Raw genomic sequence first — 12,359 nt, forward strand, 5'->3', positions numbered from 1 at the left:
GCTGACCTCAAGTTATTCTAGTTGTGATCACCCCAGAGACATAAATTCATCCTGCTATCCTTTCTGAGGTTGTCCCTTCCCAGGAATAGTTTCAGTTTGTGCCCTAACTAATGCATGTCATCAACCAGACTCAGCAGGCAAGTTTTCTGTCCAAATTTTCCTGTCTCACTTTCCATTGCTTCCTCATCCACACCAGGGCAGGTCTTTGTGATGCACAGACCTAGACTACCTGAGGGATCCATATCACTGTTAATGAACATTTCTGGATAGTTATCTGGTATGATGCCATTATGGCCACAGAAAATGGAGTTCTGGACCTGTACTATGGCTGAGAGCATTAATGGGATAACAAACACACCACGGGGTGTGGGGTCAGGAACTCACCTTCTGTCTCAGGCAAGCCGGTGCAATCTTTGCTAGTTGAGAGTGTCCCCACTGTCCTTGTCCTTGCAATCCTCAGGCTGGTCCCCTTCCCTGGACTGTGATTTTGCTGTGTCCTGCTCAGACACAACAGTCTTGTCAGAGTTGGCTTTCCTTGGGGGCAAAGGCTCTCCTCTGTGTTCAGTGCCTTCAGCATCTTCAGCTCCTTTCAGTGCAAGTGTCTGCCCCTGAAGGGCGGTGTTTTGGGCCACTTCCTCCCCTCTTTTTCTCACCAGCTGTCCTTGACCTGCATCCAGTCTGTCTCCTGCTGCTGTGTCCAGCTTTCCTCCGTGGCTGTTTGAAGAGTCCTCAGTGGACTCTTGTTCTGAAGCTGTGTTTTTCTCTAAGCCAGCTCCATCTAAATTCGCTCCCACAGGCAATGACAAGGTCTTCTCACTGCCATGCCTGACGGCTTGCACAGTGCTTGGATGGCTGCTCTGTGAAGCAGTGCTGTTAGTGCTCTCCTTCTCCTGGGAGATGTCAGCAGTGCCAGGCTTCCCATTGGCATCTTCCCCAACACCTTCCTTACTTGGCTTGGGCCCTGGCTCTGAGTCACCTGTGCTGGCCACAGACACCTCCATGCTGAAGCCCTTCACTCCTCTCCGCTCCTCCTTCTGGCCATTGTGGGCAGACTGGACCTTTCCACTTCGTAGCCTTTGTGATGAGGAGGCCCCATGATCTTGGAGGCTTGGCTGTTTCACCTTCTCCTCCAGCTCAGCTGTGCAGTTCTCTTCCATCCCCTCCTCACCTCTGCTCTTCCGCTTGTCCGTACCAAGGCTCCTCTGAGAAAAGGAGGAGATATTTAGTTCAGCTTATTAAAATACCAGTATTTGGTATTCCTTGTCTATGATGGTTCTCAAAACTTGAGGAAAAATTGTCAGAGGCCATTAAAAGATGTAAAAGGATGTAGCTGGAGAAGTGTTCAGGGACCAGAATAAGTGGGGTGGTTGTGCTGACAGAGGGTCAGTGCAAGAAGTGAAGTTGGTCTCACATCATGCCATCTGGAGAGTGCTAATGAGGGCTACATTTACCCCAACATAGAGGTCTCCCAGCTCTGCACTGGCTGAGAGCCTCCAACTTTCCTGATAGTACATGTTTTGAGAAAACTTAGCAGCCAGCCTTGAACTCATGAACTCACCTGGCCATCAAGGTCATCCTTCAGAAAAGACATGTCCTCGCCTTCTTTTGCATCCCATCTGTCAAGAAAAAAATAATCAGAATTTAGGCCTTCATGTCCTCACATGGCAAAGCCACTCTCCCTGCCTGACACCTGGGTAGGAATTGCTACAAGGGCCATGCATTCCTTGTCTGAGCCCCTTGACCAGGCAACAAGAGATAAAGGTGACAGACATAACAGGTCCGGTTCCTTTTGGCACCTGCAAAGCACTCAGCCCATCTAGAGACACTGATCTGAGACCACTAAATCTTAATGAACTGGTTGTTATAATTCTAACTATTAATGAAAACGTAAAATCCAATTGCCAGAACAGACAGCTGTTGTTAGACTAAATACAGTTTACTTGTGCTGATGCCTGCCACAGTCTTGTCCTGCTTCCTTGACAGTGCCCAAGTGTCCCAGATCTCCACAATGGCAGAGGCAGACAGCGAAGGAGAAAATTGCTTTGAAGTAGCTTGGGAGATTGGAGACGTGGATGCGTGCAAGCTGACTGGGAGAATGGCCATAAGGATCAGACTGAAGGTCCAGCTAGCCCAGGCTCTCTTCCCCTCTCAGCATCACTAGCAGATGCTTAGGGTAGAGTCTGGAAAGAGGGCAAATGTGTTTAACACCTCCCCAGTACCCTACCCAGCTTCCAGAAAGTGCAGCTCTGGGATTTCCTGAGCCTGAGATGGTATCTTTGTGTTGAGTCATGCTTAGCAGACAGTCTCTTCCAAGGATTTGTTTAAGTGTGTTTTGACCCTGTAATAAATTTGCAGCAGATACAACATCCTGTGCCAAAGAGGGCCACAGCTTAGTTAAAGGCTGCATGACAAACTGCTTTCTTTTGCTTGTTTGAATTTGCTAGGGTGAATATAAATCTGAATTTGCCCATGCAGTGCTACTGGGCTGGGAGGGGTCTTAGTAACCCTTACCTTCTTATATGTGTGCCTGGTGAATTATATCACGCACACACACACATTTTATATATATACATATACACACACACACACACACATACACACATACATATGAAATATACATATATTTCTCCCTGCCCCATACTCTTAAAACACATGTGAAAAGGTGAGTGAGATTTAATTCTTTTCTAGACAGACTCTTGCTGGGCTTACTAGCCTCTTCATTTGGAAAATTTGGGCCAAGATACAAAAAATGAAAATGCACATTGAGGTGACTGCAGAGCCAGGCATTTCCAGAGGCAAATGTGTTACAGTGACCCCATGTGACCTTGTGAAAATTGTGTGGGAATTATCATCACAGGCCCCACCATACAATCACACTAAGCTGCTTCACACTGCCTTTTTATCTAGCAAAGTCCTTAGGGCAGAAGTGAATTGCATTTGCAAACACCTCAAGGCTCTCTCAGAGTGTAGAGCTGGGTATGGTGTCCTTAATAAGCCAGAGGGCGAAGCAGCTTGGAGCAGTCCTACAGGGCTTAGAGACAGACCCAGCACCCAAACCACAGCCAGTGAGGTCTTGTCCTGAATACAAGGTAGGTCCCCACCACTGGCTGTGCCAGCTCAAACCACAAAAAGGCCCCTTTTCTTGGAAGTAGCCCTCACCACTGGGGTCGTATTTTCAGTGGTGCCCTGCAAAAGCTCTGAAAGTCAGGCTGTATGGGTAGAGCTCATCAAACACAGTCAACCATGTTAAATTTCAGCATGGGCTGCCCTCATGATCAATTCTCCGCTGCACTCAGCATTGATGCTGGTGGGACCAATGACTGCTTTCCCCAGACAGATACCTAAACAGAGGAATGACTTGCTGACTGCAGGTTTCTGCCTCTCCCTGCTCCGTCTACTCTACCACTGCATTGCTCCTGCAGACCCAGCCCAGAACAGACCACCCCCACAGGTCTAAAGATAGCCCAAACTAGCTAGACAGAAATTTTGAGATATTCAGCATCTCCACCTGACATGTTCTTCCTCCCCATCATTACTGCTAACACACCAGTGTGTGTTATTAATCACTAACATGCAATGACAATACTCAGCGCGTTTCCTAGCATGGCTAGTGCTATCCATGATAGATGCTTATTTGGGAAATTGGCTCCAAATTCTTTATGGGGTAAGGTGCTGCTGGAAGTCATGACCAGATGCTCCAAATGAGTCTTACCACTGCCCTTGTGTTGCTTGGACTTAAATGAGAGAGGAGTCTCTAAGTGATAAAGGGCAGATATGAGTGAAGGTAAATAATATTCAGCACTCCAAAGGCTCCCCGAGCTGAGGTTTGAAATGAGAGGAAAAGCTTCAGGAATGGCTCTTTCCAAAGAGAAGCAGTGGAGCAAAGGATGCTCTTCCAGCTTCAGAGACAAGATTACATGACCAGAGAGTCACAGGATCCCTTCTAGATCAACAGAGGACACAGAAGATGCAGTGAAGAGGAGATAAGAAAAACAAAAGTCCATGAAGTGAGATGGATGGGCAGAAGGCAAGCTGTTCTAAAGTGATTCTGGCAGGATGGAGCAGTTGGATGGTGCTGAGGGAGGTGTCTGTGCTGCAGCAGAAAAATGTTTGGCTTCTTCATTTCCCCTGATTTTCCCAGGTCCACAGGTAAAGGCGAGGACTTTATGGCATGATTCCATGTTCCAGCTACTCACATGAGTACTGTTTAAGATACTTCTTTGTAGTTTTAAATGAACCATGATTTTCCATCCTAGTAGCTGATAAATATGAAGTACAGCAAACAAGAATGAAAAAAAAAACAAAAAAACAACAAAAAAACCCGAGACACCTTCTAGCCCCATTTCTAATGGAGGATGTTCAGGGAGGAGTACAATGTATTGTTTTACTGTGACATAAAAAGAGAAAAAATAAAAAGAACAAGAATAAAGAATGTCTCCGTGGAGAAAATAGTATATAATATTTTATAATTTAATCAGCAAGAGAATTTAGGCATCTAAACAGGATTCTAGCACCAGCCATTTTGGGGCCTTAAAGCCTTTAAACAGATATGAATAATAACCTGATTGAACCCAGCAGCCCTAGAGAAGTTAGATGCATGAAAAAGCCTCCAAGATTCTGCACTGGAGGCACAAACACGTACTGGAAAACATACCTTCTCAGTTTGTTGTGAGAAAAGAAACAGGCTGTGAAAGCCCATGACAAGCCAGGCATCCTCTCTGCAACACATCCTCTGGGCCCCCCAACAGAAGGTGCTAAACCTCGCTGTGTAATCTGGCTAGCTGACCTTCCCCTCTCCCCAGATAATGAACACATCCCAGAAACAATTGTCACTTTGAACTGGTTGACATTGCTGGTAAGCTTTGACCCTGATGTGCTTCAAGCAGGCATGTCCGAGGCACAAGGGATCTTAAGTCTGCTGGACCCACTGCATAAATCTCCTGCTAAAGGGGGTGGTGGTGAGAAAAGCAAGGGAATAATACTATATTATTACAGCAGGTAGAAGTGCTGATACCCAGGTATAGGCCTACAGAGTTTGAAATGATGCCAGATGTCCCAGCCGCTGGCAGAGAGGAGGCTGCCTTCAGTGACCTATCCAAGCTCTGGAGCAGAAAAGGCAAGCAGAGACCACTGCAGGAAGACACTGAGGGCTGCTAATGAGGGGCAGCTCAATGAGATGTAATCAAACAACAGTCCAAGCTGGCCAGTCAGAGGCTGAGGCAGTCTGTACAAAACATTAAATCCCAGCCCAACATTATTTCTTTGAATTTCTGCCATAAGACAGCTAGCCAAGGCATTCCTCCTGGGCATTGCTGAGAGCTCAGCATAGAAGGAAAAAGAAATAGCTTAAGGCCCTGTTATGATTTCTGGAAACTAGTCAGCACACTTTGGGGCATAAGTCAACCTTTGCCAAGGAAGAGGACAGATGGAGATAGGGGAGTGGGCAGGCCTTCATCCCATCCCCTGGGTCTGACCAGGGCAGAGATGGAGCCCGAGGCAGGATCTGAGCACAGGCGTTTGACCTGTGGGCCATGGCATGGAGGCATCAGATCATAGTGTGATCCATCCGTCTGCTCTGCCTATAGAAGGGAAGCAACAAACTCTGTCCATTCCAAGAAACTGCTCAAAGCCAACACTGCTCTTTCAGTTAGAGTCTACTCACAGCACATATTTAACCAGCCATATGCATCTAAGTTGTACAGCTAAAATGTCCACAGAGCAGAAAAGAATGACTGCATTAAGATTAAACTTTAAGATTAAACACTGGAAAGCATGAGGTTGATCATCTAACATCTAGGTATCCAACATCATCGTTATTTTCTGAAGACTTTCCTTATATCTTGCTGCTTGGGAAGAAGGACAGGGGTGGGCCACATCTGGATGAGCTAACTCGCTGATCCCATGCCTTATACACCTGATCCTCCCTGAAGGGTCCCAAGACACATCCCAGCTCTCATAGTGAGACAAGGTGGGCATGGCCAACAGCTGAAGACGTGACCAGAATAAATCAGCCAGGGAAACCTCCTCTGCGCCTTCCCACCTCCCTAGGTCCTGAAGTGCAGGAAAACAAAAGAGTCCAGTAGGAAGAAGAGAGAAAGGAAGACCATGATCTTTGCAGTGGGTATAACTCACATTCCCAGCAAACGCTAACGTAAACCACAAGTTGCTTGTTCTGTGCAATTTCTTCCAGCCCTTGGGAGCACTGAACATCTCTCCCGCAATGAGACACAATCTGCTCTGCAGCAATAAGGTGTCCCATGAACCCTTCTCAAAGCAGAGGAGATGGCACTAGATGTGTATTTTAAGGGAACAGATGGATCAAAGTCCAAAGGAAAGGTGTCTCAGGAAACAGTGTTCTCTGATTAGCTTGGAGGAGACTTAGACAACTGATAATAAATGATCCATTTAAGTTCAGAGGGAAGTAGAGACAGCAATGCTGCATCAGTAGACTTCCCCCTGAATCCAGTTTGGCCCAAAACTGGTGTGTGATTTTTAGGAAAGCTGTATTCCATAAGAAGTGCTATCTTTTAGAAGGGATGATGACCTAAAGTCAGGTCATTTGTGGCTGTTTAAAATCTTATAACTAGTGTGGGAGTAGCAGTGTCTGCCCAACAGCTACCTGTGCTTTAACTTCCTATATACAGTATCAGGTGGATATATTTTTCCTTTCTGTTTGTCTCCTCCAGTGCAGCTGTTGAAGTAATTCTTGTGCATAGATTTCCTTTCTATGTCTCTCTCTGTCCATCTTCCTGTCCCCAGTTTTTAGTTCTTCCCTCACTGCCTTGTAGCCTGTCCCTTTTTAAATTTTATTCTTATCTCCCTCTGTCCAGCTCCCTGCCCTGTAGCCCATCACTTTTTAAATTCTATTTCTGCCTTTCCCTCTGTCCAGCTCCCTGTCCTTCTTTTTATTACCACAAATAACCAATTTCAGTGGCAAACCTCAGAAGCAGAACCATGCTTACTCCTGAGGGTAGTTGTTGAGGTCTGGGAGTTTGGCCCTGATGGGTTGGCATCTTCAGGCGGGGCAGAACTGCGTGTAATCACTGCATAGTTTTTGAACAGCAACATTCAGCCTGCAGTCCGAAGCCTTCTAAGGTATTTACATAAAGTAACAACATAAAGCAAAACTATTCGCATGCCCATCCTGCACATCCTCTGGGAACTGCTGTAATTCCCTGATGCTGCAGTCAGCGGCTAGGGGAGAGGGAGCATAAGCACAGGTCATCAGCTTTTCTTTCCCAAGTACATTTTATTGGGATGGAGCTGAAGAATGGAAAGGGGGGGAATGTAACTTACAAACAAAGCTAACTTGATTATTTGCATGCTGTTGATCCTATTCTTCATTAATTTATCAGAATTAAATTTAATTTTAAAAAGTATGATTAACTAACAGGGCTTAGGAAGACAGAAGATAACCCATCTTTATGCTCTAAGTAGATTCCCAGTCCACAGCATAACTAGCTGAGAGTTATGGCTGCTCAAGTGCATTTCCTCAAAGCAGAGCAGCTGAAAATGAAAGCAACATTATAAGATCTTCAGGCTTAATACAGTGCCAGGCTCTGCATATTAGGCCTACTACTGTCCTGACACAGCAGAATCCCGCACACATAGACCCTGCCTAACACTATTCATTTCAGACAAGTAACAGCAAGCAGCAGATGACCTCCAACTAACTAATTTCTTCTGGGAAATGCCAAGTAACCCTATGAAGCACTTATCTGTTTAACTGCATGGTCATAACTGACCTCGATGGTTGAAGAATGCTAATATTAAATGCTGCCCGAATGGTTTTGTATCTGGATAAATGAAGAGGCTTGGGGTAGGTAATCAACTCTTCATCCTTTTGTTACCTGCTAAAGGGCATGGCAGTGCTGCGAAGATGATCACTGTTATTAAACCATCAGTGTGGCTCTAGGAAACTGGAGAGTGCACTGAAATTTAATTACAGAGAGCAGCAGGGGAGGGGGGGGGGGGCCCTGGGAGGATGTGGGCGAACCTGTAAAATGCACTTAGTTTTGCTGATATTCTGAAATTACTTCTGTGCAAATTAGTATATTGGTGTGTGCTGCCCACAGCTGGCAGGAGCAGGCCACTTCCCTCCTCACCAGGTCAGGGATCTTTGAGAAGAGTTGTTTAAGAAGACAAGACATCTGTACTACAGTATCAGTCCTAATTACTATTGGTTCAGTTGGGAACTATCTTTGGAGGCTGCTCCTTTGTATCAGCAGCACCTGGAAGTCAGATAAGATGTGTTCAAAAGCTTGCCGGCGCATGTACCAGTGCTACCCAAATCTGGTCACAGAGTAACTTTGACCCCCCTGGGCTGTTCTGCAGAGAGTCGATGCAGTGGGTCAGTACAGTGATGATGCACCCCACAAGTACACCCACAAACCCCACAAAGTGAAATCCTGCCGGACATGGTCCCAGCCAACCTGAACTCATCTGAACAGCTGCCATTGTGGAACAATATATTTGTTTTTGTCTGTCCCTCTTCACAATTAGGCAAGGAATGAGACCTGGACATGCATATCACAACCAATAGTTCACAGCACTGCTGCCAGCCTCCTTACCTTCTGGCTCTGCCTGTCAGTCTGTCCTTTCCTTTGGCTCGGCTGCTCACAGCAGGTACTGCTTTCGGACCAGGATCGCTCACATTCACTCCATGCTGTCCTCCACCTAGAAGACAGGTTGGAAATGCCATGCAAGAGCAGGCAGAACCAGTTGATGGAGCACTGAAGGGGCCAACATCCTTGTATCACTGGAAAGTACCTCTGGAGGGGGAAGCCTCTGAAGCTGTATGCATACTATCCATATATTTTCTAAAGTGATAAATACAAATTAAGAATTTAGGAGTGTTTCTCCTCCATTTTTTATTCCAAATTCCAATTATAACTTTAAATCTTATTCCTTGGATACAATCTTCCTTGTGCTGTTCTTGGAAGACTTGTTCTTGTTCTCCCTTGCCACACAGCACAGACCATACCACACAGCTATGAGAGCAGCCACGTGGTATGTTCCCAAAAGGCACTCCAAATCTGCTAGAGTGCCTGGAAAGAACTCTCTCCATGAGGGCATATGAGAAGTGCTGATATTTAGCGGGGTGATGCAACCAAGTTGTGTGGTTTACTCACCTCTCCCATTGGGAGGAAAGGACCTGTGCTGGAATTTCCTTGCGTTTCTTCCCCCTGAAAGGACAAAGCAAAGCATGCATGAAAGTCAGTGAGGTTCTGTAATGGACATGCAGCAGAAAGCCTGACGTTCAAACAGGGTGTCACAAGGGAAAGCTTTGTTCTGCCAGTCCATCTCCTGAGAAACAGGAGTCATGATGGACTTATGCTAGTAAAGAAGCCAGCATGTGCCACAGGGATCAGAGATGATGTGCTCTGGAATAGGATTGCCTCTCAAACCAGTGTTTGGGAAAGGAGGCAGTGCTGAACCTCCGTATTGTGTCGTACAAGGTTACAGAAGCCACTGCTCTCCCTGGGAAGGTAAAAAGCACTAGCACCCAGATGCTCAAATCCCATCCCCTGAGCACTCTGCAAAGCAGAGAGGGCTGAGACCCCAACACTGCGCTCAGAGGCGTTTGCCCAGGAAAGCAGAGTTTCACAACTGACAGCCACGACAGCTGCTGTGGCACTGGGATTCGCACGATCAGCATTCACTAGCGTCAGGACAGAGTCTAGGTGTCCCTTGCCAACCTTTCTTATTGCTGGGATTATCCAAGGCTGGCTCCCCATCCTTAACAAAGTCCTCTTCAAACCTGCAGGTTAAAAACAGGCATTGTCAGACCTGACCGTTCTCCTCCAGTGTGCAAAAGCGTGGGCAGGAGACCTCAAGACGATGCAGGCTCCAGCCTTCGGCCCTTCTGCACCTGCCCACTGGCAAATATGTGCAGGTTTATCGGGAGGAGCTGAAACTGCATGCACTAATCAGGAGAAATGAGGCTGTGAGGCAATTCTACCCCAAAGGAGAAGCTCTAAAACCTTTACATCAGTACCCATATATATATTTAATTCTATGAACATCCACGAAGCCTATAGATGCCTGTAGTGTAGCTGTACCACACTCAAATGCAGCTTCCCAAGCTTCCAAACGCAATCTGAAGTAGCTTCAGGACTTGTCATCTGAGATCAGACTTGTTTGGTTGGTTTCTAATCCTGCTTGTTTTGTTTTATGGCTTTTCTCTTAAAAATTGATACACAGGAGAACGGTAGGGCTCAGAGCTGTCTTGCCAGCAACACTCAGCACCCACTTAAGTCAATTCACCTCTAATTATTTGGGTCTCAGTGACTGAAAATCTATGTATTTGGTCCCATCCCTCAGCCAAAAGATTGTCCCACCTATCTGCCCTGTACAATCTATCAGCAAACCTATGTAACATTCCCTAACTCCACACCCTGTCAAAACCTTATCCTACTGCAGGTGCCAAGTCATCCTCCAAAGCTTTCTAGCTGGTGTGACCTAGTTGAACAAGCACAGTTAGAGGGAAAGTGTTTAAAGCAGGGAAGTGTCAGACCCTATTAAGAGCTCTGCCATACTGTTGTCCCCAGCATTTCCTCTATATCATATAGGCAGCCTTTTGAAGTGATCCCCTTGCACCACAGTGCCTGAATGGGCTCAGTGTATGAGGTGTGGAGGATTTAGGCATGTTGGCCTGTCCTGTGACTGAAAAGGAAAAACAAGCCAGGCAGTGAGAAAACCTGTGGACTAGCAATGCGAGTTTGTCCATCCCTGTTTCTAGAAGAGGGCCTGCACCCTCCTGCCATTGGGTTTGTCCATGCGGAGATGGAGAGGATCCTCCAGATGTAGACTGAGTGTTGATTCATGCTCCCCTCCCTCCCATAGTCCCAGGTCCTGGTGGGACCAAAGCAGGCAATCTTTGTCAGCACACAGTATCTCCTATCAGGGTAGGAGACCTCATGTCAGAAAGAAAATATGAGAATCACTCTGATATCTGGTCCCACTGATATTCATGGTCAGGAGGAGAAAGAGACAGCAATGTGAATTTGGTCAGGGAGAGGCACATGACAGCATGGGATTAGATCAGCAATAAATATCTGCACAAGATCTCATCACTGGCTTTAGATGGCCTGCTGCAGACAAATCACCCCAGGACACTGGAGGACCTACATGTGCTCTGACTTCTCCACATCCCAAGCCCGTCGCCACTCGCCCTTCGCGTTCTTGTGACGTGCCAGTCGCTCCAGGTCAATCTGATCTCGCTCCTTCTTCCAGCGTATGTACTCCGAGCGTTCCCGTCCCGTCATGGGGAAACTCAGGTCTCCAGGGCTCTTCTGGACTGACTTTCCACCGTCCTAGAGGAGGCAAAAGAGCTTCTTGTTAACAAAGATGTCTGAAACAGCTTTATTCAGTGTACTTTGTACTGTCACCACCAGAAATGCTCAGTAATATTTGAAAACAACTTGGAGCAAGGTCAGCTTCTCTCTCTAAAGTGATGTGCACACAGAAGGGCTCTGCTTTACCTAAATATATTTATATTTATAAATTTTTATATTTAGCCTAAATATACTGGTCCCAGGGCTAGTTGACTTTACAGAGAGAAAAACTGAGGCAGGAAGAAGTTACATGGCTTGCTTGGAGTCACATTGTAAATCCATAGCCAAATCAGAAAAAGCAACCATTCCCTCTCAGGGATATTCAACAATTATAATGATAATTTGTGGCAATGTATTTCTGAAAAGTTGTTCCACTTCATCCAGACTACACAAACAGTGTTACGTTTTGAAGGATTAAAATTGCTTCCACCTAAACCCCTGGATTTTGCCATCCTGTTGCTTAATGAGATGGGGCTTCACTTCCATTTCCCTAACCTGAATCACAATGTTTCTCTGGCTCTTGTAGCGATATCTAACCTCCTGATCCATGAAGTAGCTGCCATAAGATGAGTTTTTCATTCTAGTTCTTCAATACCTGATTATAAACTTTTAAAGCATGCCACTGTAATTCTGTGTGCAAATGGTCACAGGATTGATTCACCCCATTTGTACTTGCAGTCACTTTAACTGCAGGCATAAATTAGACAGTGGTTTTCACCTGCTGTGTTCCTACTCACCTGAACGTTGTAGAACAAGACCTCCTCAATTTTTCCTGGAAGAGGCACTTTGCTAAGGTTTACTTATGGCATATAGTTAGTTCCTGGACTGCTCACCATGTCTCCCAACTGAGTTTGAGAGGTTGAACTCTCATAGAAGATGCACCAGGCTGATGAATCCCCCCACCTGAAGACTCTGAGACATTTAAATCAAAGTTATGCCTATGAAATCCTTCACACTGACAGGGTCGAGGAGGAAGACAGCCTTCTGTGACCACCAGACATCCACAGGAGCCCATAGTCACAG

The 12,359-nt window shown here is 46.1% G+C and overlaps 1 protein-coding gene across 2 annotated transcripts in view; it reads right to left on the minus strand.

Annotated features, from left to right (window-relative positions):
* The window catches only part of CCDC9B (coiled-coil domain containing 9B), a 53,819-nt gene that overhangs the window by 11,104 nt on the left and 30,356 nt on the right, over positions 1 to 12,359 (minus strand). For both annotated transcript variants that reach the window (XM_075048510.1, XM_075048511.1), the window contains 6 exons: positions 11,131 to 11,315; positions 9,699 to 9,760; positions 9,132 to 9,185; positions 8,571 to 8,676; positions 1,559 to 1,616; positions 385 to 1,202 (listed from right to left, as the gene is read on the minus strand). In XM_075048510.1, the coding sequence (XP_074904611.1) occupies positions 417 to 1,202; positions 1,559 to 1,616; positions 8,571 to 8,676; positions 9,132 to 9,185; positions 9,699 to 9,760; positions 11,131 to 11,315 (1,251 nt within the window). In that variant the 3' untranslated portion in view covers positions 385 to 416. The remainder of the gene's footprint in view (positions 1 to 384; positions 1,203 to 1,558; positions 1,617 to 8,570; positions 8,677 to 9,131; positions 9,186 to 9,698; positions 9,761 to 11,130; positions 11,316 to 12,359) is intronic.

The sequence above is a fragment of the Buteo buteo genome, chromosome 16 (assembly GCF_964188355.1).
Source record: "Buteo buteo chromosome 16, bButBut1.hap1.1, whole genome shotgun sequence".
Taxonomy (NCBI): domain Eukaryota; kingdom Metazoa; phylum Chordata; class Aves; order Accipitriformes; family Accipitridae; genus Buteo; species Buteo buteo.